Source organism: Arachis duranensis, chromosome 7 (assembly GCF_000817695.3).
Source record: "Arachis duranensis cultivar V14167 chromosome 7, aradu.V14167.gnm2.J7QH, whole genome shotgun sequence".
Classification (NCBI taxonomy): Eukaryota; Viridiplantae; Streptophyta; class Magnoliopsida; order Fabales; family Fabaceae; genus Arachis; species Arachis duranensis.
This window is the reverse complement of record NC_029778.3, coordinates 76699005-76724332: the sequence shown is the minus strand read 5'-3', so window position 1 is coordinate 76724332 and position 25328 is coordinate 76699005. Positions and strand designations below refer to the sequence as shown.

Genomic DNA, 25328 nt, shown 5'->3' with positions numbered 1-25328 from the left:
TCCTCAAAATTATACTCTAAAATTCATAGTAGTTTCTCAATCAATTTCTGTCAAAGCTGACCATAAAAAAATTAAACTGACACTCCAAAAATAACGTTGTATTAGATTTTGCATGCTTTTGATTAAAACGATGTCGTGTGTTGTGTTTGATATAATTTCACTCCATAACGTAAAAATACTAACTTATAACCCTCTTCCCTTCATGGACAAATAAAGACTCTTCTTCTTCTCCTACTTTTCAATTGCGCTGAATTGAGCAGCTATGTGGTACGATTTTTCTCATGAAAAAATCGAGTCGATCATGGTGTACGTTGCTGTGCTGGTCTATTGACACGTATTGTCTCTTTGTTAAGGTAAGGATTTGGAAAAGAGAAAGATGCAGTTCAATGTGCTTTATTTTTTCTTCGGTTCCTTGACTCTATCTGTTTTAGCATTTTAATTTGGTCTTGCTTCTTGCTTTTGTTAGGACATGTGTGCTGATTTTTTTAAATTATGTGCTAAGGTTGAGATAATATTCAATTTGGTTCTTGAATTTGCATATTGAATCTCAACTCAGTCTTTAAAATTTTAATTGTCTTTATTTAGTCCCTAAATTTTGTAAATATGACTCATGTTAGTCCTTGAAACAATTTTCAATGTATAGACATTAATAGAATGCTGTTATGGATAAACGGACCCCACGTTAAACTCTGTAAAATGATGTTATTTTGGTTTTGACACTCAAATAACTCAAAAACAACATCATAAGTGGTGTTTATTGAAACTTTACCTAACAAAACAAGTGATGCGACATCATTTTTGAATTATTTGAATGCCAAAACCAAAACTACATCATTCTACAAGTTTTAGTGTGGTATTTGATTGTCCATTTCAATGCTCCATTAATGTTTTTGAACTAAAAATCATTTAAGAGACTAATGTGAGGCACATTTATAAAATTTAGAGACTAAATAGAGGTAATTAAAATTTCAAGAATTGAATTGAGACTTACCTGCAAGTTGTATTAACTTGTTAAGGTTTGATGCGAACTAATTTTTTTATTATTAGGGTATAATTTTTCGTTTGATTAAGGGTGGTATTTTATGATTCATCTCAGTTGAATAGTGGTATTTATTTTATTTTGATTTGCACTGTTTGTTAGGATTTAGGGTCCGTTTGGAAAATTTTAGAAGTAACTTTTTTTAATTTTTGACTTATGAAAAGTAGTAGTATTAATGTCTGGTGTAATTTTTAAAATTAAATTATAACTTTTTAAGAAACTATTTAGGAACTTATAGAGAAATTAAAAAAATGACTTTTCTCATAATACTTCTACTTTTCATCACATTTCTATAAAATAAGCACTTTTAAAGTTAAAAATCTAAACACAAAATAACTTATTTATAAATTACTTTTAACATAGTCATTTATTATTTAAGTTATTTTATTAAAAGGAACTTAAGTGTAACTAAATGGTATAAGATCAAGGTTAGTAAATGTTGGAGATTCAGTTTTATTAGATGTGGTTGATCATATAGATACTAATCATGCCCTTTGTTGGATTGTAGATGGATGATGATCTGATTACCATTATATATCACTATGGGTTCTTTTACACCAAATCCTGGTGGAAGTTTGGAATATTCTGAGTTGTCTGGGTTGGATGTAGACACTCTTGATATCTTCACAATTCAGGACTTCCTCAAGCAAATTGGATATGATAAAGTGAGTCAATGTTGGTGGTTGGCTCTGAATAGGCCTCTAAAAACTGCTCTCCAAACTTTCATCCCTGATAAAAAGCTTATGGAAATGTGTTTTCATACCCCAAGAATAACCCAGTTCAGGGAGAGAAGACTAAAGGCCCTCAGATTACTAAACTAGCAGCATCTCCAACGCTGTTAATCAATCCAAATCCATTGGAGTGATGCTTGTTCAAACTTCCAACACCGTTATTACCGCTACCCATCACCATAATGAATTCATCTTCTATAGCTCAGCCAATAAACCAGATGAAAAGAGAAGAGAAGGGAAGGTCTGCAATATAACTAGCGAACATAAATTGGGGGTTAGGGATTTTAAGGGAGAAAGAGACTAAATAGTGACAGGAATCAATCCACCTTAATTTTTTTATGGTGTGTGTTGGATGAAAAACTGAGAGAGTACTGTGAATCTTAGAGTGCAATTTCAAAAATAAAATTAAGTAAGAAAAAGTATATGGAACCAACTAATAATCAGCTAAAAATGGAACAACATAATTAATTATAATTAGTTTTATTAATTTATAATTTAATTTGTTTTTTAAATTATTGTTGACCACGTTCAAAACATGAAGGAAAATACGCTAGTGATAGGAGAGAATCACGAAACAGATGATTTGATCATTCATTAGGTAGTTCCATATAATTAATTATGTTTTATTAATGCGTAACACATGAAACATAGAAATCATATCCAAAACCATCCAATTTACAAGAAAAAGAAACATCCGTATGCCTATCAGTAGTAACATCCGGTTAAAGTTACCGATGCCTCTAGTTTATCAGTTGGCTGATTCTTGGCTTATATAGAGTTGGTTCCTAACATTATTGAGTAAGGAATTATTAATTTATAAGACCACTTTAAAGTTTAACTTCACCTTAAACACTTACACCTTTCTTTAGCCTTCACTCTTCAACATATTTTATTTTTAACAAGCTTAATGTTTAGGAAACTTTTGTTTGACATAGTTAATATCTCACCATATTAAATAATATCTCTTATAAGTTATTTTTGTGCCAAATTTTATTCATATTATTTACACTAGTAGCTCAACATGATCAGTCGCTTTTTTATTATTTTAGGAAGAAATATTTTTAAATATTTATTCAAATAATTAAAAACTCATTTCAACAATGATAGAAGATAATTAAATTAAAGAATAAAAATTTATAAATAATTAATAGATATTGGTAGGTTCATTTTTAAATGAATTTTTTATTCTTGATGTTACTGAATTATGCGAATTTAGTCTTAAAAAAAATTATCATTTCAATTACCTCAAATGTTTTTAAATAAATTTAATTCCACCCGTTTTGTTAATAAAGAATTTTTGTTTAATTATTCATTTCTTTAAATTTAGTTTTTTTTCAAAATTAAATAAATTGACAAAGTCAAATCATAACATTTTGAATTTTAGATAAAAAAGGGTTTATATTTAATGATATATCTCTTTTAGTTATATATAAAAGGAGAGCAGTAGATAGTTCTTTACTCGACAAGTGTCTAACCTGTCTGAATGATACATGGCACACTAAAGAATAAGGGTATCAAAGTAAATAACTAAATATATATGTAGAATAACAAAACTTGAACATTTAGTGGCAACCTTTTTCATAAGCTACTGTATTTCAAAATTCAAAAACTCAAATTTCTCTCCATCGTTCTCTTTGCCTGCTGGTACAGAAGCTCAGTACCGTCACCGAAGTAAACGCAAAAACTTTTCTCGCAATGCAAACAGAAGAACCGCCGTTAGAGACTTTTCATCTGTTTCCAAAAACCGAGGCTCGATCCATAAACAGTTTCTTAGCAAAGATGGCTGTCGTGGCTTATGGCCGTCACCGGGAAAGCAATCAGCGATTGGGCTCATCACCGTCGAGCAGCAGAGATGAAGAATAACAATCCAGAAGTGATGATGGCTGTTGATGCAGCATCGAGGAGAAAGAACAGCGACATCGGCGAGTGGTGTTCCTGCCAACACTGAAGAAGGAGTGGCTAGAAGCAAGTTGATGACACGGTGAAGAGAACGAGAGCTCTGAGATCCTACCATCGACGGTGTTGCAGAGGTAATTTTTTTTAAGTAGAAATTTATTTTATATTTTCTTAACATGATGTGATTCACTCTTATTCACAGATGTGGCTTTTACCATCGTTAGCTTTGTGTAGTGTTTAATTTTTTTTTAATTGATGCGCTCTTTCTAATGATAGAAGCTAAGAGGGCTAATAAAAAATTGGAATCGAGCAGAGTAGATGTAAATGTTAAATGGTTTTAATTTGCTTTGATTTGGTGACTCAATGTTGCTGCATCTAGATTCGGATACCATGAATTAAACGTTATATTACTCTTTTGTATATCTGACAATGAATTCATGAAGGATTTTATTTTCTTCTACTAAATGGAGGGGAGTAATTAATAATTAAATTCTGCTGCATGTGCAGCCTGCAACTGAACACTGTGCTAATCCGAAGACATGCTTCTTTCATATTCTCTTCAAGGTTTGGTTTATCGATTATGATCTCTTTTCATATCCTCCTAACTTAACAATTTGCTACTTCTCTTGGGGATGTTATAAGAATGAGAAACATGTAACACTTTGGATGATATATGGGCAGAACAGCTATAGAGAAGTAAAAATTTATTTCCTTTCAATAAATTTACAAAGTTGAATCTTTGGATGATGTAGCTTCTAAATATATTACAAGCTAATTATAACTATCAGCAATGAATGGTTGGGCATACCATAGACTTATTCTTCATTTCTTAATGGAAATTTGTAATGCACATTTCTAAAATGGTGCAATTCTCTTGAAGAATTTCCATACTTTGATTCTTGATCAGGTTAAAAGAAATCATGCTTTCATGTTCAGCTCTGTAAAGAAGGTAATCAATACTGCAATGCATTAAAATGGAAAATGGACATCGGCTCCAAGAGTTCTCAAAGACAAATTTGACTGTCTTTTATTTGGTAAGCCTTTTAAGGTGCTAATTTTTCCTTTTATTTTTTTACTTGCGTGATTCATTCTATTGTCTTTTATATAAATTTATTTGGTTTGATGGTTGGCAAAAAAGTCAAGGTTTAAGTTTATCATGCTCTACACAACTCTTACTTACTATATTAAATGTTAAGATGTAAGGACAAAACTTATGTGAATTTACATTAGTGTTTGATCTTGTAATTTTTATTTATATTTTCTTTTATTATCAAACTCATAGTAAAACAAACTCATAATGAACCTTTTATTTTTTCTTTTATTTTGCCCTTGCACGATAAGCACTTCATCATTTCCACCTTTTTGAATCTTGATTTTCTTTCAATTCTCAAATTAAAAAAAAAAATATCTTATTTATATGTTGTTTTCATTATAAATTATGATACCTATTGAATTTATTTAGTTCATAAACAAATAAGGTGTAAGTAAAATTTTACTTAGAGATAATAATTTAAATTGTTTTTAGTAGTAATTAACATGAAAATGATGAATACTACTACTGGATCAATGATTATGTTTTTAATATAAGTAAAAGTAAGATTTATCTTGATTTGACCATCTAATCAGATAGAGACATAGAAGCAAGTATAATAAAAGGATTTAACCTAGGTAGTCAAAATTGAATAGTGCTTTAGCTAATATTTCAAATAAAAATGTATCACTACAGCTCAAGGATAAATTTGACCACACATATATAAGACCAACAATAGTATATAGCTAATATCTAGCATTGTTTTTTTCACTAATTAAGGAAACTCACGATTATTGTGCGGCAACTTTATATGAGATTGTATAAAGTTTAGTTTAACCTATTTCGTTTGAGGATAAGTGTGTGCTTATTGTTGATTTAGGTCGTAATTTTGACTCAAAGGTTCATAATCGATTTTCTGAAAAAAAGAAGTTTAATTTAGTTGGAGTGTAGAGAATCTTAAAAATGTGTTAACTTTACATATATAGTGAATTTACTAATCAATCAATTATATATTTTGTTTATACATATGAGCCTATAACATGATCTCATTTCAGCTTGCATCGATTATATACATATATGGATAAATCTTGATGAATTATCATAGTATGTGATGAATTTGAAAAACTCTAATTTAATTTTGATGATGAATAAATATTATTGAAATAATTAATTACAAAATTATAATTTGATTTTCATTAAACATATGTTAATTAATAATTTTGTGATGCAGGTTTTAATTGGGCCGAAAATAAAATTCTGGTGCAAGCCTAATTATATAAAAAATATTCAGCCTTTGGTTTGATACAAAAATTATACGATGAATATGGCTGAATTGATTACTATGTTACTTGGGCCAAATTAATCCATTATGGTTACAAGTCCAAGTTAAACATGCTTTCCTATTTGCTCAATGCATGATCCGAAAAAAATTCATCAGGAAAGCAAATGTTATTATTGGGCCAGATTAAATGTTGTTGCAACTAAGCCCAATTTTATAATTGATAAAAGTTTCTCATGCATGATCCGAAACCAATGAAGAAAGAAAGAAAAATTGCTTCCAACGGATCCAAGAATTCAACCATGCGATGGATTCCAAAACTCATTCAATTGTCATTTATTGCATGGGAACTATGCGAGAGAATATGAGTGACTTTGATTTGATGGGTATCATTGAGCTACACGTTGCTCAGTAAAAGGGAAGTGGACATTTATTCTTGCTTTGTCAAAAATATATTAGTTAATGTTCAATTTCTCTTTCTTCTCTCTCAACTCTCTTTCTCTATTTCGGTCATTAACCAGAAAACAATGGTTGCCATGGAAGCAAAAATGTGCTACCGAAATGAAGGAAGAGCAAGCTACAAGACCATCAAGATGATGGCAAGAAAACATAACAAAATAAAAGTATGCTGTGGCTGAGATTTTCACCAAAAGTGGTAAGATTTGGTGAGGTAATCTCGATCTCTTCATACTCAAAAAGAAAGAAGGAGATTCGTCCAGCAAGTAGGAGATCTTTGGAGGCATGGCTTGTCTTTGATTCTGCTCAACCACCACGAGAAGTAGCTAGAGTGGCGAAGTGATGGAAGAGGCAGAGATTGGAGTAGATGAAGCCATCATTATCATGAAGCATCAAGGGCCAGAAATCCATCTTGGAGAGCAAGCCAAGGATGGAGCGCTCGGATTGATGAAGAGTGATGACCAAGGAAGAACTAGAGGTATTTGCATGTTGGGTTTTTGCATGAGTTACCTCTTCTCTCTCTGTGGCCGAACCGGATTTGTTTTGAAGGAAAAGAAGTTAAGCTTGGTTTTGTTTCAACTGTGAAGGCTTCTCTTCTCTATAAAAGGGGTGAACAGTCACGATTTGATTCAAGGGAGAAAGTTTGAGAGTGCAAGGCACAGAAGTCTCATAGCTACCTAAGCTTACAGAAAACAGTGAGGTTTGTATGAAAAAGCCATAGAGCGGAAAAAGGTAGAGAGTGCAAAATTAAAAGAAAAAGCCATAGATGTCTTAGAGTTTCTTTGTTCATCTATGTTGTGTTTCATGATTTTGTGGGAATCCCCTTGTAAGTTGGGTTAGCACTTTACAGTTTGTAATCAGATTGATTATAGTGAAATTCCATCATAGTTGTGATGGAGACTGGATGTAGGCTGCATTGCACTTAGCAGCTGAACCAGGATATATCTGGATGTAATCTTCCTTCTCTACTACTCCATTTCTGTTTCTACTGCACAGGAGCTAAAACCAAAAATATCTCGTGCCAAGTGACGAGACAAAAATAAAAAGTCTCGTGGCTAGGAACGAGACAAAAACAGAAAAGTCTCCTCTAAGACCAGAAAGTGTAATATAAGCAAAAAGGGGGCTAAGATTCAACCCCCTCTTCTCTTAGCCACTGAAACCATCAGTATGTTAATATAACATACACCTCCTACCATAGTGTGCTTGACATGTGTTTATCTCAATTAAGAGTCCATGATTAATCTTGATGAATTACTATAGTTTTTAACTTATAGATCATATATGATTAATGATTTACTTGCCATTAGCATAACTTTACTCCTTTGAGACTTGAATATTTATTAGGATCACTCTGATTGGTCCGTTGAATTCCAGTCGGAGTTGGTCAGATGAAAGAAAAAATGATAGTGAACTTTGTTGTTTGTTTGGCTTAGCTTTAAGTCCAATAATGAAGAGGACTAAGGCTTGAAAATCTGATTTTGTAGAAATTTTAGTAAAATGAAACTAGGTAAATTATATCTTTAGGAAGATCAAACATAGGACAAAAGTAAAAAAAAAAAAAAAAGAATAAAACATCAAATTTTAGGACATAAAAAATGCCTTCTTATTTACATCATGTGAGTGAAGGAATCCATCATGTTCAGAACATGAAATCTAAAAGGAGACAATCATCATAAGTATTTGTCTCTTTTCATTTGTTATTTTTAGTGTTATTTTTATCCTTAAAAAATTTGTGCTGTATATGTTTAACATTTTTTGAATTCCTAATTTTATTTATTTAATATATATCAATTTTTGAATTATTTTATTTTATCACTCTTGAAACAAAATACGAGGCAGGTGGTAATTTTTTTTCAATTTTCCTTGCTTACTATGAAAAAAATGTGAATAAAATAATAGTACTTGCAATGCTTGGCAAGATATTTTAGCAGTTAATAAATTTGGTTATAACATGCTATTTTAAATGCTATTCTACTACATCAATTGTGTTTTTTAATTTGTTTGAGTTTATACGACCCAACAAAATAGGCTCAAATTGACAAGTTCATGGTACAACAGCTTGATCAAACTGTTAATGAGAGGGGTTGGTGCAAGTAGAGTGTATCACTACTTGATTTCTTTTGCTTTCTAAGTTAAAATGGCTGCATTTTTATGTGTCTATACTCCAAACATTTTATGCTAGATGACAGGAGGAACGGACTGCGCTCGCAGATTGATGCAAGATTGATTGTGACCACAATAAGAGGCAAAGACTTGGAAAGTTTCATTTATTGTTGAGATTTATCTTTTTAACTATTATCAATGCTTAATGTGTTGAGATAGTAATATTCAGGACATATATGCTCACATTCAATTTGGAACTGAGGCATGTGACAATAAAATAACATTTTCATGTCTTTTTAACATATGATTCTATTTGTTGTTTGAAAAGATGTGACATTTGGAGTAAATAATAAAGAAATTGAAAGAATGAAATAAGAATGGGTTAGAAATTGAGACATGAGGTTTATGTTCAATTGCCAATGATCTTTGAATCAAGGGTCAAGGTGCCTTTGGTTTAAATATATATCAAAATTTAAAATAAAAATACTTTTATCTTTGTGAGTTTACTTTTATTGATTCATGAGTTTACATTTGTTAGTTTTGTTTGATTGATAAGGAAGAAGTAGGACTTTTAATCAAATAAAAAAATGGTTCTTTTTGTGTTTGTTTTGAAATTAGAGTGTCGATTTAATATATTTTTAATTGTGGGTTAAATTTGAGGAATATTTGTAAGTATACACTTAGTTTTAAAAATGCTATAGGATCAAATTTTATATGTTTATTTTTTTAACGAGATTGAGCATCAATATTATAAAAAAAATTAATTAATCAATCTATTTATATACTAAATAAATTAACTCATCATAAATATGTATTAATTTTTTTTATAAACAAAATATATATAAATACAATAAAATGGATTATGTACACAATTTGCGCAACGCGTGGGATTTACATTAGTTTACTCTAAACAATATGTTGCTGTACTCTAAAGAATAAAATTTTACCATCATTTGGTATTCATAAACTAAGAATTTGTTTAAGTGTTATTAAGTTATTAATTTTTTTTAATTTTAGTATATTTAACAAATTTTTAATAATAAAAATAAAAACACTAAAAAAATATTTTTTAAAAAATTATAATTTATATCTTTTTAAAAATATTTTTTTATTAATTTTTTTTACTTAATAAAAAAATAAAAAAATATTTTTATATTATTGTATCTAAACATAATTGATAAATAAAAAAAATCTTTTTACATAAGTATCTAAACATAAAATTATTTTTATTTTTTTTTTAAAAATAACTCAAAAAAAAAAGATTTTTTTTAAATTCACCCAAACAAATCTTAAATTTTTTTCAGTGAAGCATTAATGCTGCCATTTCATTCACATTTATGGCCGGCACATGAACAAGAAAAATAAATTCAAGAAGCAATTTCCCACCTTATTTGGACGATTAGTTGTATGCTTATGCACTATAATTTAAGAGGCAAATTATACTTTGCTGATTTGCTGCCACATAATAGATAAATTGCTAGATACTACAAATGAACTCTCCATTTTCCAAGTTGCTAGATATGTTTCTGTGTGTTTGAATTCCTTTTTGTGGTATAATATAACCGCATAATAACAAAATAACTAAAATTAGAAAATTTGGAAATTTTAAATTAAAAAAATATTGATATATTTTGAGTATAATAATAGAATTTAATATTGTCGATATAAACTAGTATTACACATACATATAATCTACTAATATCATATCATCAAAAAATGCCTACTTTTTAAATACATAGTCTTGCATCGAATTTAAACTTGTAATAATTGTGGACAATAGAACTCAGCTAGTAGTGATAGAGGAGCTGACTTGATGCATGCATAACTAACTATTGTGTATGTGGAGTTAGTTATACTGCAAGTTGCTGGAGTGCTGGTTCACTTAGTGCTTATTTGGGCACTATTGTCTTAATAAAAAAAAAATTATTTGTTAGTGTATTTAAGAAGAGTGTTAGGAGTCAGTAATTTTTGTGATTTATAGCCATCAAATAGATATCAATGATATTTTTAATGGTGTGAGATTTTATCTAATAGTGTAGAATTACTTATTTTTTTCTGGTTATATGCTGGCCAAAATTTAATAAAGTTGCTGACCTTAAACTTTTTCTTTAGTAAATTTCCAATAATAAAAGTAAAAATATTAGAAAAATAAAAAATATCTTTTTTGAGAAGCTGTAATTTGCATTTTTTTAAAAGATTTTTTATTTAAAAAAAGATATTTTTCATATAATAAATAAACAAAAAAGTATTTTTATATTATTATATCTAAACATAATTAATAGATAAAAAGATCTTTTAGAATGAGATATCCAAACATAAAATTACTTTTACTTTTCTGAGAAGATCATTTAAAAAAAGATAATTTAAAAAAAAAATATTTTGTTAGAAGTTTGTCCAAACAAACCCTTAGTTTGTTGCAGCTAGTTATTTAAGTATTAATTAACTTAACTTGAGTTAGAAGCTAACCAAAGTTTGTTAGCCATAATTCGAAGTTAGTCACTGTTTTTTGTTCTGAATACCTTTGTGTAACTGAATCAGATGTGATTCATTATTAATTCCATTCTCTCATTTTCTGATCTTTGCATGCTCTAACTTTTCTCTCTCTCTCAACTCTACTCTATCACCATCACCACCTCTGCACTTAGATATGAATTTTCACAATAATAAAGCCTAAACTTGTTTTGGTCAACAAGACCCTCTTCTCTATCTTCCCCTCCCATATCTTGCTTCTTCTCATCAAAATCATGGACAACTGTTTCCAAGATCATGGAAACAACAACAATGGCACTGCAGTTATATCCACAGTGGCTTCCATTGCAGCCTCGGCTATGCTAATTCGAACAATTGTCTACGATTACATTCCTCACGAGATCATTAACTTTTTCAACTTAAAGTTTCATGACATGAAGCGTTTCTTCTCCTCCCAACTCACCATTGTGATCGAAGATTTCAAAGGAGTTTCAAAGAACCAAGTTTATGAGGCTGCAGAGGTCTATTTAGGAAGCAAAGGCACACTCTCTGCGGTTAGAGTTAAAGCAAGCAAATCAATGGAGGACAAGAATCTTGCATTTGTTATGGACAAGAACCAAGAAGTTTGTGATGATTATGAAGGAGTTATGGTGAGGTGGAAGCTATGCTGTGAATATGTTGCTTCAGCTGGTAACAAAGAACACCCTGATGATATCAATGCTTCTTTGAAATCAGAGGTAAGATCCTATGAACTCACCTTTCACATGAAACACAGAGACAAGATCTTCAATTCATATTTGCCCTTTGTGTTGGAAAAAGCAAAGGCTATTAGAGAAGGGAACATGGCTTTGAAGCTTCACACAATTGACTATGACCATTATTGGGTTGGAGAAGTCAAGTTTTGTCACCCCATGAGTTTCAAGACACTTTTAATTGATGATGAACTCAAGAAGGAGATAGTTGATGATTTGGAAAAAAATGTAAGAGTTTTATAAGAGGATTGGGAAAGCTTGGAAAAGAGGCTACCTGCTGTATGGTCCACCAGGGACTGGCAAATCGAGTCTCATCGCCGCCATGGCGAATTATCTTAATTATGACATCTATGACTTAGATCTTACTTCTGTTAGTACTAATAAGGACTTGAAGAATCTGATCCTTGGCATGTCCAACCGTTCCATACTTGTAATGGAGGATATTGATTGCACTATAAAGCTTCCCAACAGAGAAGAAGAAAAAGAAGATAATAATAATAATAATAAGGAAGCAGATAAAAGTGAAGATAGCAAGGTTTGTCTCATTGATTTGTTGCATTTTATGATTCATTAAAATTGACATGATTTAGGAGTTAATTACATAGATCATACATGAATTGAATTTAGATATGTCTTAATTAGTGATGGAAGCGAGGCAAGCTGAGACGAACTTGACTAGGGTTGGCTCACGACTTGACTCATTAACAAACAAGAGCAATTTTAAAGTTCAAGGTCGACTCTTTTCGAACAGGTGACACTTTCAGGGCTGTTGAACGCAATAGATGGTCTATGGTCATGCTGCGGTGAGGAAAGAATCATAGTATTGACAACAAATCAGAAAGAGAAGCTTGATCCTGCTCTTATAAGAGCTGGAAGAATGGACATGCACATTCACTTGTCATACTGTACCTTTTCTGCCTTTCAGCAATTGGCATTCAACTACCTTGGCATCTCACAACACAAACTTTTTGAAGAGATTCAAGGGCTGCTAGGAAAAGTCCAGGTTACCCCTGCAGAAATCTCAGGAGAGCTAACAAAGAACATCAATTCCAAAGAACCCTTACAAGAACTTGTGAGATTCTTGCACAGCAAGGATATGGTGCAAGAACCACAAGAAATTTCCGTATGTTCTTGAAGCACATTTAATACGTACTTTAGAAATATGCACAACAATCATTTTAATGGAGAATTTGGAAGATCTTTGTATCAGATAAGCCTCAATAACTTTTAAAGCTTCTATTTCTTTTTTCATTCACAGGACTTGCTTCCCTTTGCAGTTATTGGTTCTCGGTTACAGGAACTGAGTTGTTATTGCCTCTAGTTATCATATGAATCCTCATAAAAAAAGCTGGAGAAGTTAATCATAAATTGATATTTAAAGGACTAAAGTTGTTTATTCTTGTAGAAAGTTTATGTAGAATTGACAATTGATATCAAGTCTTTGATTCAAGAATAAAGCCTTATCCTAGTAGGTGAAGTCGGTTATATAGATCAAACAATACCATTGCTTCCTAACATGGATCATATCTTGAATAACTACCTCACTTGACCAGCTCCTAACAGAGTCCTTTTAGGAATTCCTCGACCTCTAACCACTGATCTGTGTTTACATTTTATCTACTATCTTAATTGAATGCTCTACTAGTCTTTTCCTCACATCGTCTAAATCACCTGAGATGAGATTAAATCATTTTTTTAAGTCATATATTTATATCAGTTGACAAAGTGGCGAGCTCATATCGATAACAGAAATCAAATTTGGGTGCTTGTTAGATACAAGGTTGGAAGTATTTTTCTTCTACACAATCATGATCAAGTTTGGCTATTGCAAAATTTTCTTGCTATGAAGGAAGTTAACAAGGTCTTGAAGGGAGTCAATGGAACTTCTTGTCTTTGTTAGCTCTCCTGCAATCTCTGCTGGAGTAACCTGCACTTCTCCCAAGAGCCTTTCAATCTCTTGAAAGAGATTGTGATCTGAGATTCCAAGGTAGTTGAATACCAATTGTTGAAAAGCAGAAAAGGTGCAATAGGACAAGTGAATGTGCATGTCCATTCTTCCAGGCCTTAGAAGAGCAGGATCAAGCTTCTCTTTGTGATAAGAACTTGTCCAAATCCTCCATTATCTCCTTCTTGAGCTCGGCGTCAATCGCGAGAGTCTTGAAAGTCATTGGATGGCCAAATTTAAAAGCGTCGCCATTCCAATTTTTATGCTCAACTGTGTGTAGCTTGACAGCCAAGTTACCTTCTTTGATAGCTTTTCCTCTGTCCAACACATAAAGCAAGTAAGAATTCAAGATCTTTTCTTTGTGTTTCTTGTGAAAGCTTAACTCATAGGATCATACTTCGGATCTCAAAGACGCATATCTACGAAAAATAAGAGTTTCTTATGGTCTTCGGATTTGCCTGCTTTAACTCCTAGAGCTGAGAGAGTGCCTTTGCTGCCCAAATAGGCCTCTGCAGCTTCATACACTTGGTTCCTTGTGACCCCATGAAATTCTTCAATGACAATGGTGAATTGGGAAGAGAGGTGAAGTCTAATACCATGAATTTGTGAGGAGAAAAAGTCTAGGATTTCATGAGGAATGAAATCATGGGCAATGCTTCTAATTAGCATAGCCGTGGCTGCAATGGATGCCACTGTTGATATCATTTTTCCTTTGTGGTAATTATTAGACATTTTTTCTAAGGAATCTTAATATGCTTATTATAATAGCTTTGGAGTTTAGGACTAACAAATAGTGATAGGGGTGATGATTTGTGTATTGTTTTCACTTTGAGTTTTTGCTGAGACAACTTCTACAAAGAATGAAAATTCAACGTTTCCTTGCATACCAAGTATATATGAAGACTTTTCTCATTTGAACCTTCTTGTAAAAGAAAAAAAAAATTTAAGTGCTGATTTAATTCTTAGAGTTTGGACTAATTTCTAATTTTGTCTTTTAACATTTTGAAATATTTTATTTTTATTCCAACTGTCGTATTTTGTTATATTTTAATTCTTTATTTTTTTAAAAAAATATATTTTCTTGTGCTATGATTTTTTTAAATAACAACAAAAATTATAGAGGAGTGTTAAAAGTCAGCACTTTTGTTAAATTCTGACCAGCATTTAACCATCACAAGAAAATTGAATGATTCTACACTATTAGATACAATTTTACACCATTAAAAATATCATTGATGGCTAATTAAGGACTAAAAATTACAAAATCTGCTGGCTCCCTAGACTTTCTCAAAATGATAGTGATTACGTAATAGTTGTAGTAATTTGAGAATAAAAGTGTTAGAATAATAAAAAAAAATAATATTTAAAAAAATTAGACTAAAGTAAAATAAAACAAAATATTTACCATAAATATTTTAATCGTTCAAAATTAAAATTTAACTCAAATATTAGAGACCACACAAAAGAATTTCTTGCAATACCACGTTTGGATTCAATGTTATGTGACTTTTATTTTTCTTGTGCCTAATGTAAAAGGTCTTTAGGAAAGTTGATGCATTATATTTGACCATTTGTTAGTCACCAGTCTCCGTCACAGTACCCTACCGAGTGTTGAGTATTGACGTTTCTACCATGTGCATGTTGAACCGTTCGTTAGAGAAGTTCATATTTATTTCAGTTTTTTCTTCCTTTTTTTTTCAGTCCTATTTTAGGCTTTGAACTTGTATCTTCTTGGTTAAAAGACAAAGGAAAAAATCCTACTGAATTTTTACCAACTTAATTTATACCTTGACCAATGAAAAAAAATTTATTGCAATAAAAGTCTTGGTCACATTTAAATTAAAATATGATTGTTCAAATTAAACAAATGACTTTTTTTTTTCTATTTGATGATTGTATCAAAGAAATTATCTAATATATGGTTTACGATGAGGTTATTTTCGTTTTAAAAAAGAGAAAATGACAAATTGATTTTTAATTTTTTCGTCTACGAACATTTAAGTCTCTAAGAATTTAAAAATATATTTAAATTCTTGATTTTTTCAAAATTTAGACACAGAGTTTAATTTGTCCTAAGTATAAAAGATCGAAATATCCAGATTTTGAAAATGTCAGAAACTTAAATGCATTTTCAAATCGTTAAAGAGTTAAATATCAACGGATCAAAAAATTAAAAAATTAAAGCTTTAAAAACGTAATGACATGGCAAAATCAAAGTAACACTAAACTTTTCCTATGAATTTAATATCCTTGAAAGGAACTTAAAACTTTACACTTTCAAGTCTCATCTTTTTTAATAATACACATTCAAGCCTTTTTGTTAATCAAATCTAATTAAACTGATCTAATATAACAAAAATCAGTTATAAACTTATAATTAACATTATTTCAAGTTTTATTGTTTAATTTGGTTGAACTTAGTTCATAAAAAGAGTTAAATATGTAACATTACTCTATTTTTTTCCCTCCAAAATCAAAACTTACATACACAAGTCATGAACAACATTCATAAATACTATTATTGGTTTCTTGTGATTCAAGAAAGCTGACAAGCTCTTGAAGAGGGTCACTAGCACTAAGGTTAATTAAACTACCGACACCTATTTGCTCCTCCAGCCTCGGCCAACCCAACTCCATCTACCGCCTTTATGTGCGAACGAGCTTTGGCTTTTTTGTGATCGGCCGTCACAGGAACTCTCCCAAGACACCGATATTAGTACCTTGTTATGCAAGAAATTGACAAATTTTTGCAAGGGCTGTTTGAAATTGATCTTTTTTGTTAGTTCTTCTGCAATTTCTGCTGGAGTAACCCGCACTTCTCCTAAGAGCCCTTCAATCTACACCAGCGAGATCTAGATCATAGATATCATAGTTAAGATAATTGGCCATGGCTGCGACGAGGCTAGACTTGCCGTCCCTGGAGGACCATAAAGCAAGTACTCTCTTTTCCAAGCTCTCCCAGTTTTTTCATAAAACTCTTTGCCATTCAAAAACTTGTCCAAACCATCAATTATTTCCTTTTTAAGCTCAGAATCAATTGCAATTATCTTGAAACTTATGGGGTGATTGAAATTCATAGCTTCTCTTTTCCAATAACCTTCACATTCATGTTTGTGAAGCTTGGCAACCAAGTTACCTTCTTTGATGGCTTTTCCTCTTTCCAACACATAAGGCAAGTAAGAATTCAAGATCTTCTCTTTGTGTTTCTTGTGAAAGCTTAGCTCATAAGACCTTATTTCTGGTCTCAAATTTTCGCTTATACTATTATGGTATCTGTATACATTACAGACAAGCTTCCACCTCACCTCGACTCCATCGAAATCATCACGTACTTCTTGGTTTTTACCAATGACTGAATGCGAGTCTCTTATCATCTTCAGATTTTCCTGCTTTAACTCTATGAGCTGAGAGGGTGCCTTTGCTTCCTGAATAGGCCTCTGCAGCCTCATACAATTGGTTCTTTGACAACCCTTGAAATTCTTCAATCACAATGCTGAGTTGGGAAGAGAAATGTTGTTTAATGCCATGAATTTGTGAGGAGAAAAAGCTTAGGACCTCATGAGGGATGAATTCATTGGTGACGCTTCGAATTAGCATAGCTGAGGCTGCAACAGATGCCATTGAAGATATTAGTGCAGTGACATTTGATATCATTATTTCTATTTGTTAGTCTCACATTGCTTAGGAAAGTAAATGGAGTGGGTGGCCTAGACTATAAATATGGAGAACTTAGCCTCATTTTTATAGTCTAGGCCACCTACTCCATTTGCTATCCTAAGCAATGTGGGACTAATTCAACCAAATTTTAACAATTTCCACCTTGATTGAAATAGTCACATATCTTCAGCTTCCATTGTCAACACCCACACATCTTCAGCTTCCATTGTCAACATCGACAATTCTTTGCTGCCATTGTCTATACCGACAATCATAGTTCAAAGAACTATCATACTCCACCATGAAAGTATACTCACTTGGAATTAGACCACTCCAAGCATTTTGCCTTGGTACAGATCGAAACCTTGCTGAAAATTCATGGTGCAACTTCAAATTGGCTTTTCCTGGAAGTTCTTCAGCCATCGACATAACTCCGCCACACACCTTGCATCTCAACACCAACCAATGTCCGTGTGCAATTGTGGACCCGATTGCCACAATCCTTATCCATAGCAGTGCGGTAATACCATGAGGATACTTCTTGTCTTCTAGAGAACATCATCTTTCATACCAGAGATCTTCTCCTTCAACGCCTTGTGCAAACCTGATTGTATCAACACATCCTTGACTTGTATTTGCCACAAGCCAAAATTGATTCTTCCATCAAATTTCTCTATTTCAAGCTTCACAACACTTGAATATCCTGACATTGTTGCAACCGTATACTAGAATAGTATAACTCAACTGTAGACCGTGCACTAGGAAGGGTCCCCAGGAAAGAGAGGTGGGTCACAATGGACACACTTAAATACCAGGTCTTTCCTTAGCCAGAACATTTCCAAACTGCACTCTCATAGTGTCACACTGCCTTCCGGCAACAACAACAGCAACCAAAGATCAACCTCAAGCTACAGGACAGGACAAAATTCTTTTCTGATGTGGAAGGTCAGACTAGGTTGCAACCACAGAGCATACTAAGAATAAATCTCACCGAACCAGGCTCTGATACCACTTATTGGGAATAATACATCATTTCCCCTTGAGAAAATACCTTTGACAGAGAAATAAAATAGACACAATCACAATAGAAGAATTTAACATGGAAAGTCCAATTATTGAAGAAAAAACCACGGCCGTTGTCAAATGACAACCAGAGAATATCATTATGTGAAAATTGTTACAACACATAGACTTCTTTCTCTCTAACACCGGCACCCCAATACACCCACGCTCTCTCAAAGCAAACCCACACTCTCTCAAAGCAAATATTTAACTACACCTCACAACACTCTCTAATCAAAGAGTATAGAGGAAAAAAAAGTCAGATACAAGCTTTAAGTGTTTCCGGCTGGTGCAAAAAATATGGAGAACTTAGCCTCATATTTATAGTCTAGGTCACCCACTCTATTTGCTATCCTAAACATTGTGGGACTAATTCAACCAAATTCTAACACTATTTTGGTAACTATTGGACATTATTTTGATCAAAATGGAATATGAGGTGGCCTAATTTTTCACTAATAATGAATTTTTGCTATATGGGGTGAGCTAATTTCACCTAAGATCCTAGGAATGATATAGTATAAATAAATATCATGATTTCTATTACAAAGACATTTTCTCAGAAAGAGGTTTCAAATTTCAACAGTTTCCTTGCCTACCACGTATATATTGGAGACTTTTCTGGATTGTTAATTTCTGATTTATCATTTGGCCCTTTTATTAACTATGAAATTTGCACACTTTCTTCGTTGGATTTTAACAAAAAAAATTTCATGCAAAAGCTTTAGAAAAAAAAAAAAAAGAAATCTAGCAGCAAAAGCTTTATCACAGTGATTAAATATGATTATAGCTTTCTTTTTTTTCTTCTTGATTTTTCACTGTACATACACAAGATAAGATTCAAACTCCCAACACTTGTTAAAACAGACTAATACACAAGATAAGATTCAAACTCCCAACACTTGTTAAAACAGACTAATGAACTAACTACTAGACCAATTCAAGTTGATTTATAACGTTTTTCTTAGTAGCCTATTGTAATGCACTAAACTTAAATTTTGTTATACTTTTCTTTTTTGTTTATTCAAAATCCTTTTCTTGCACCACTCTTCTTTTTAACTTAAAAAATAATTTTTTTTCACTACGTTAATACTGTCTTGCACAAATTAGGACAGGCTCTAATAGTCTAACTATTACCTATCTGAATATTAGGACAGGCTCATCATGATAAAATTTTTCAAGGGCTAATCTTTGGTGGTATCAACTATCAACCAATTTAATTTATAACAGCAGAAAAAAAAAGTGGAATCATAATGTGTTCCAAATCAATAGTGTTGTTTGTTGCAGAAACTTAAGAAGACTAATAGCCAACAATAACAATGATTCAAATGTTCTCTCAAGCTAAAATAACAATTAACTCAATGAATGTTTGTGAGGTGCATCACCCAAAGTTGACAAGAACAAACTATTTAGCGGCCAACCTCATCTTCTGCTTGACCACCCTTGGCTGTGCTTTCCAACTTTTCATCATCTGAAAATGCAAGTTTAAAAAGTTATGACAAAGTAACTATAATTAAGCACTGATAAAAGTTTATGCTTCAAAGGCTTAAAATAAAAGTTATCAAGGCCACATAAATAAGTATTGAAAGCAGCATCACTCTTTAAGCATTGTCTCAATAGATGGGGTTGGTTACATGAAACAAATGATGTCTAAATGTTTTATCATATTCATAAATCATATATGGGTTTAAATCATTCACATTTATATCTCTTTTAATAATTTCCTCTAAAGTTTTCTTGGATATCTCTCTACCTCTACCTAGAAGACTACCCTCCCCCAGATCCACTCTTGACTCTCCTAACTGGAGCCTCAGAAGGAAAAGGCCTTATTTGAAAATGTCGATAAAGGCCAAAACTAGATTCTACCTTCTAATTAAAAGATTTTCAGATATGATGCAAGAAGTGATATAAATTTAATAGGTTTAGCAATGTTAGGAATCTAGATGTCCTTTGCATCTCAAAAGACAGGTAGTGCAAAACATTGTAAATGAATGGAAACTGTGTTACGGCTATGTATCGAGAAATCTTTTGCGCACTCATTTTGCCTGGTATATGAAGCCAACACACACTCTTCCACCATTAATTGGGGTACGGGACCGACATATAAGGGTGTATGTCAGCTCAATGTACAAGATAAGAATCGGCACAAATAACACAACTCCTACAGTCCTATGTATGTATAAGGATATGTCTTACCACCATCTTCTGGGATATCAGAAGTCCACAAAGTAAGGTTGTCTCTTAAAAGTTGCATGATCAAGGTACTGTCCTTGTAAGAGTCCTCATTCAGGGAATCCAGCTCCGAAACAGCATCATCAAAGGCTTGTTTCGCAAGGTGGCATGCCCTGGAGAAACAAAGATAGACAACATAAGAATCTGCCACTACTTTTGTTTGTTCTCATAAGCAGAGCAATTTCACTATACCTTTCAGGTGAATTCATTATCTCATAATAAAACACTGAGAAATTTAGAATTAGACCCAGTCGGATAGGATGCGTAGGTGGTAATTCACTCTCGGCAGTTGTAGCAGCTGCCTGCAAATAATCGTTAACTCAATAGTTTCAGTCTTCAGTGCTGAAAGTTGTGAAGCTTTCTCCGTTATTCACGAATAATTTGAAATACGACCTTGTTTGGAGCAAGAAAAGAACCCAGACAAACATAGCATGTAATGAAAAGCTGGTGCAAACTCCAACAATTATGACAAGAAGTAAGCCTGATGAATGGACTTGCAAATATTTCCAACCAATACAGATTTAAGAAATATACCCAAATACTAAATTAACTTATAACTGTTAACTGCAAATCCTAGGGTGGCACAGTGCACTCAATTTAACAGATCAAACTTAAGCATAAGGAAAATGAAGAACATCCAACCTTCTCCAATAAGCAAAAAATATGAATGGGGAATTGAAAGTATAATCAAGGTTGATGTAGAGGAAAATGAGCTTCTAATGTGTATGTTTGATAATGTTACAAGTGATTCTACTTAGGTAGTTAGAAACATAGTGGTGAACCACTGATAATGTTTGCCAACTCTCTACCTGAAAATTTCTGGATTGAAGATTAATTTCCATTAGCATAAAAATATGAAAACTTGGCACAGAAACTATCACGTCTCTCACACCTAATCTGCCTCCCAAACAGAGGTAGTTTACTCATTCCATCAGTATAATCGGAGCTTGATTTTCTGAGACTGCAAATAGCTTTCTGTATCATGTGAAGTCCTACTTCGGTCTGGAAGATATCAACTAGCTAAGCAAAAGGTTCATTGGGGAGAAACAAAAGAATCTCTTGACTCTTGCTGTTGTTCGGGGAGGGGGCAGCGTCAGTTCCATAACAGCCAAACAACTTGAGAAAATTATGAAAGATTAACATATGGACCACACCCTCATAATGCATAAAGAAAAGTGAATTCAGTACTAGTTGCAAAGTTAAATAAACAAATGTGTGGAGTTCCTTAGTGAGGCAAATAGCATAGATCAATAAAAACGTTGAAAGTAACTTCAAATTTGCAGAGGATTAATTCATATCATACGCCAATTACATCATACCTAATTCAATATTTCAATATAAACACAAAAACATTGAGATAAACTCAAGCCTTAATTAAAGCATGGTGTACAAGGTAATCCCAAGTGGCAGGATCTTATGAGCCAAAATGCGGATGAATCGGAAATGGATCCTCTCGTGAAGATTTCACATGACTTGGTCCTATTTTGATGTTCACTATTAACCATTAATGAGGAGTCCAAGTATGGGATGATAAAATCATCTGAACTTTTCAGATGAGGAAATCCATTTCCAAATGAAATCATATCTCTCTAACCTTCTAACACAAAGCTGTGAAAGGATGACATTTTTTCTGATAAATTCAGGACTATGAAGCTTTGCCTTCAACTCATATTCTAATAAACATCATTTACAATTTTACATCTTGTGCTAAAAAAGGAAATTCGAAAATTCATTCCAACCTAATTAAGTGAATAGAATACCTCATATGCTTTAAGTGACTGATCTGCCACCTCTTTTTTCTCATCACCATCTTTAAATTCCGCTAAATACCGATAGTAGTCTCCTTTCCTGCATCAAATCCAAAACTCAAAAACAGTACATAAACTGCCATAATCTAACACATAACGAAACATAACAACTTAAAAAACCACTCCACCACAAACAATTCTGCTTAAGTAGAAGTTTTGGCAGAACCAATTTAGTTAAAATTTCAATTTTGATGTAAAGTGATTTACTTTGTTAGCTCCTCTAAAAAGTGGTTCCCACATAAAATAAAATATTTTCACTTCTGACAGAATCAATTCTAGAGGCATGGATTGATATCACAAACTAATAAGCAAACATACACGAAAACTAGCCAAAAAATTTTACACACACACTAAAAAGAAGGCATTACATTACATTTTATAGTAAAAAACAGTGGACTCAGCAACATTAGTGGATGGGATAAGATGCTCATCTAAGACAATCATAATGTCACTGCAAATTTTGGAGAGCTCCAACTCCACCTTGTGCATGTATTCCCTTATGCGCTTTGCATTTACCTCATTGCCCCTTGACTCTTCCTTCTGCTCTATCTTTGACAGGATCCTCCATGAAGCCCTCCTTGAACCCACCACGTTCTTGTACCCAACAGAGAACAGGTTCCTCTCTTCCACACTCAGCTCAACGTCAAGCTTCGCTACCTTCTTCATGGCCTCCACCATTTCTGCATCACCAACCCCATGTTGCACACATTGGACAAACTTTGAAAAAGATTCCAAATTTTTGTTCTTTTTTGTGGCTTTTGCATAAATGACTATGTGGGCATGTAAAAAGTGAAGTATGAGCGTAATTAATGCATATGGGTGCGAAGAAAATTAAAAAAAAAAGTGAACTTTTTTTTGCAAAGACAAACTTTATCAGATAAAAGGAGTCCTTGAAGGGAAAAAAAAAAGAGAAAGTGGGTAGTTTTGGAAAGTGCTGAAGAAATGAATGAAAGTGCAATGAAGCATAAAATGGAAGAATCTGAAACAGTGTCCACAGAGAGAGAGAGAGAGAGAGAGAGAGAGAGAGAGAAAGAGAGAAGTAGAGAACCATCATAGCGTTCAGCTTGCTCGGCTAGCTTAGCTATATAGACGAAGTTCTCACGGTCCTTGGAAGAGGAAGCCATTGTTGTTGTTGATCTGAGCCTGAACCTGTTGTTCTCTCTGGTTCCACTATCTCACTCTGCTCACAGTGTAGTGAGACTTGAGACAGAGAGAGAGAAAGAGACAAAAGAACAAGGAAACAAGAGTTGAGAGAGAGGGGGGACCAAACTCAAGAAGTTACAAGTGGAAGGGAAACGGTTGATACGGTTTTCAGGATTCGAGAATTTATAGGTGACCGGCTATTAACGGTGACACAGGGATAAAGAAATTAAAATGACGTAAATAATAAAAAAGAGGTAATAAATATAAAATAAAAAAATATAAATATAAGATTATAGTATTATGGTTCGTCAATACTCTTATTTTACTATAACAGAAGTAATTTTTATATTTATTAATATTATAATTATTTTAAGTTAAAATCGCAGAAAGACAAAGATATTATAATGTAAAGAGAGAGAAAAATATTTGTTTTATTGCTTGTGTATTGCTTTAGATAGTATCTTTATTTATATATGTATGAAGGCTTTTTTTTTACTTTTATTAAATATAAGGATTTTGGTAATATAGCATTTCAGTATGAAAAAGATGAGTCGTCTATGGTCATCTATTTCATTTTTATCACAACACTTCCCTTGAATAACCATTTAGGATTATGTCTCGTTAAAACCTTACTAAAGAAAAATTCAATGAAAAAAATTTTTAGTGAAGGAAAAAGAGTACAAAACCCTTTGTGACGGGAATTGCCTCATTAAAAACCTTGTCAAGAAAAATCCAATGGAAAAAAAAACATGACCAAGGAAAAAAGAGTACAGTCTTCCCCTTTTGTCGACATCATTTAATGTATCGAAATCGGCGCATCCGAATTTCATGTACCAATCTTTCAAAAGAGGATTTTAGAAGTGACTTTGTAAATAAACCTCTCAGATTGTCACTTGAGCGAATCTGTTGGACATCTATTAAGTTAAGAAATTAACTAAATTAATTTGATGATAACAAACATTATTTTTAGTAGGTTAAATACCCAATTAGTCTTTAATTGAATTTGATAAGTGTTGCAGGCCAAAGAAAAAAAAACAGCAGCCCAATAGGATAGAAAATAAAACCAAAGCTGGTGGGCTGTCAAAACAGCAGCCCAATTCCGTTTTGTCTCATGAATCTGAAGGAAATTCTGAAACCAATAGTTTCCTGAATTTCTTGGTGATTGAATCTGCCTCCAAGCCCACCAGACTTCGTGAATGGAGATTTTTGAAGAATTATCCTGATAAATTTGTCATTGGGGACGTCTCTCATGGTATTAAAACTCGGTTTTCAACTAGAAAGGCAAGTGAAGAATCAAACATTGCTCTTCTCTCTCAAATGGAGCCTCAGAATGTCAAATAAGCCCTTGATGACCCTTTTTGGATAAAGGAAATGGAGGATGAGTTTCATGAGTTTGAGAAGAACTAAGTTTGGACATTGGTTCCAAGGCCAAATGGAAAGAAAGGGACCAGCACTAAGTGAATATTTTGGAACAAGCTAGGAGAGGATGGTAACATTGCAAGAAACAAAGCAAGGCTAGTGGCACAAGGATATGACCAAGAAGAAGGAATAGACTTTGATAAATCATTTGCCCCTGTTGCCCGAATGGAAGCCATAAAACTTCTTTTAGCTTATGCTGTTTTTTGTGGTTTTAAATTATGTCAAATGGATGTGAAATGTGCATTCTTAAATGGTGTGATAGATAGAGAAGTGTATGTGGAGCAGCCACCTGGTTTTGAAAATAAAG

At 32.7% G+C, this 25328-nt stretch overlaps 1 protein-coding gene and 2 pseudogenes across 1 annotated transcript; 1 reads left to right on the top strand and 2 right to left on the bottom strand.

Annotated features, from left to right (window-relative positions):
- The first annotated feature begins 11278 nt into the window (after positions 1-11278).
- Positions 11279-13076, top strand: LOC107459502 (AAA-ATPase At3g50940-like; annotated as a pseudogene).
- Positions 13077-13577: 501 nt separating this feature from the next.
- On the bottom strand, positions 13578-17149 carry LOC107459500 (AAA-ATPase At3g50940-like; annotated as a pseudogene).
- A 2475-nt stretch (positions 17150-19624) lies between these two features.
- Positions 19625-23732, bottom strand: LOC107459816 (14-3-3-like protein D). Its single transcript, XM_016078085.3, has 6 exons — positions 23508-23732; positions 22833-23139; positions 22412-22499; positions 20844-20953; positions 20616-20764; positions 19625-19890 (listed from the first exon to the last, which is right to left on the bottom strand). The coding sequence occupies exons 1-6, from the start codon at positions 23581-23583 to the stop codon at positions 19829-19831; spliced, it is 792 nt and encodes a 263-aa protein (XP_015933571.1). The 5' UTR covers positions 23584-23732; the 3' UTR covers positions 19625-19828.
- Between the last annotated feature and the right edge of the window lie 1596 nt (positions 23733-25328).

Bases quoted from the DNA above. Each gene is read 5' to 3' on its own strand.
- LOC107459816 (XM_016078085.3), bottom strand. From the start codon at position 23,583: ATGGCTTCCTCTTCCAAGGACCGTGAGAACTTCGTCTATATAGCTAAG. The intron at 20,765-20,843 runs GTATAGTGAAAT...TTGTTTCTCCAG, and splicing joins ATAATGAATTCACCTGAAAG to GGCATGCCACCTTGCGAAAC. The intron at 19,891-20,615 runs GTAAGACATATC...TTGCATTTTCAG, and splicing joins TGATATCCCAGAAGATGGTG to ATGATGAAAAGTTGGAAAGC.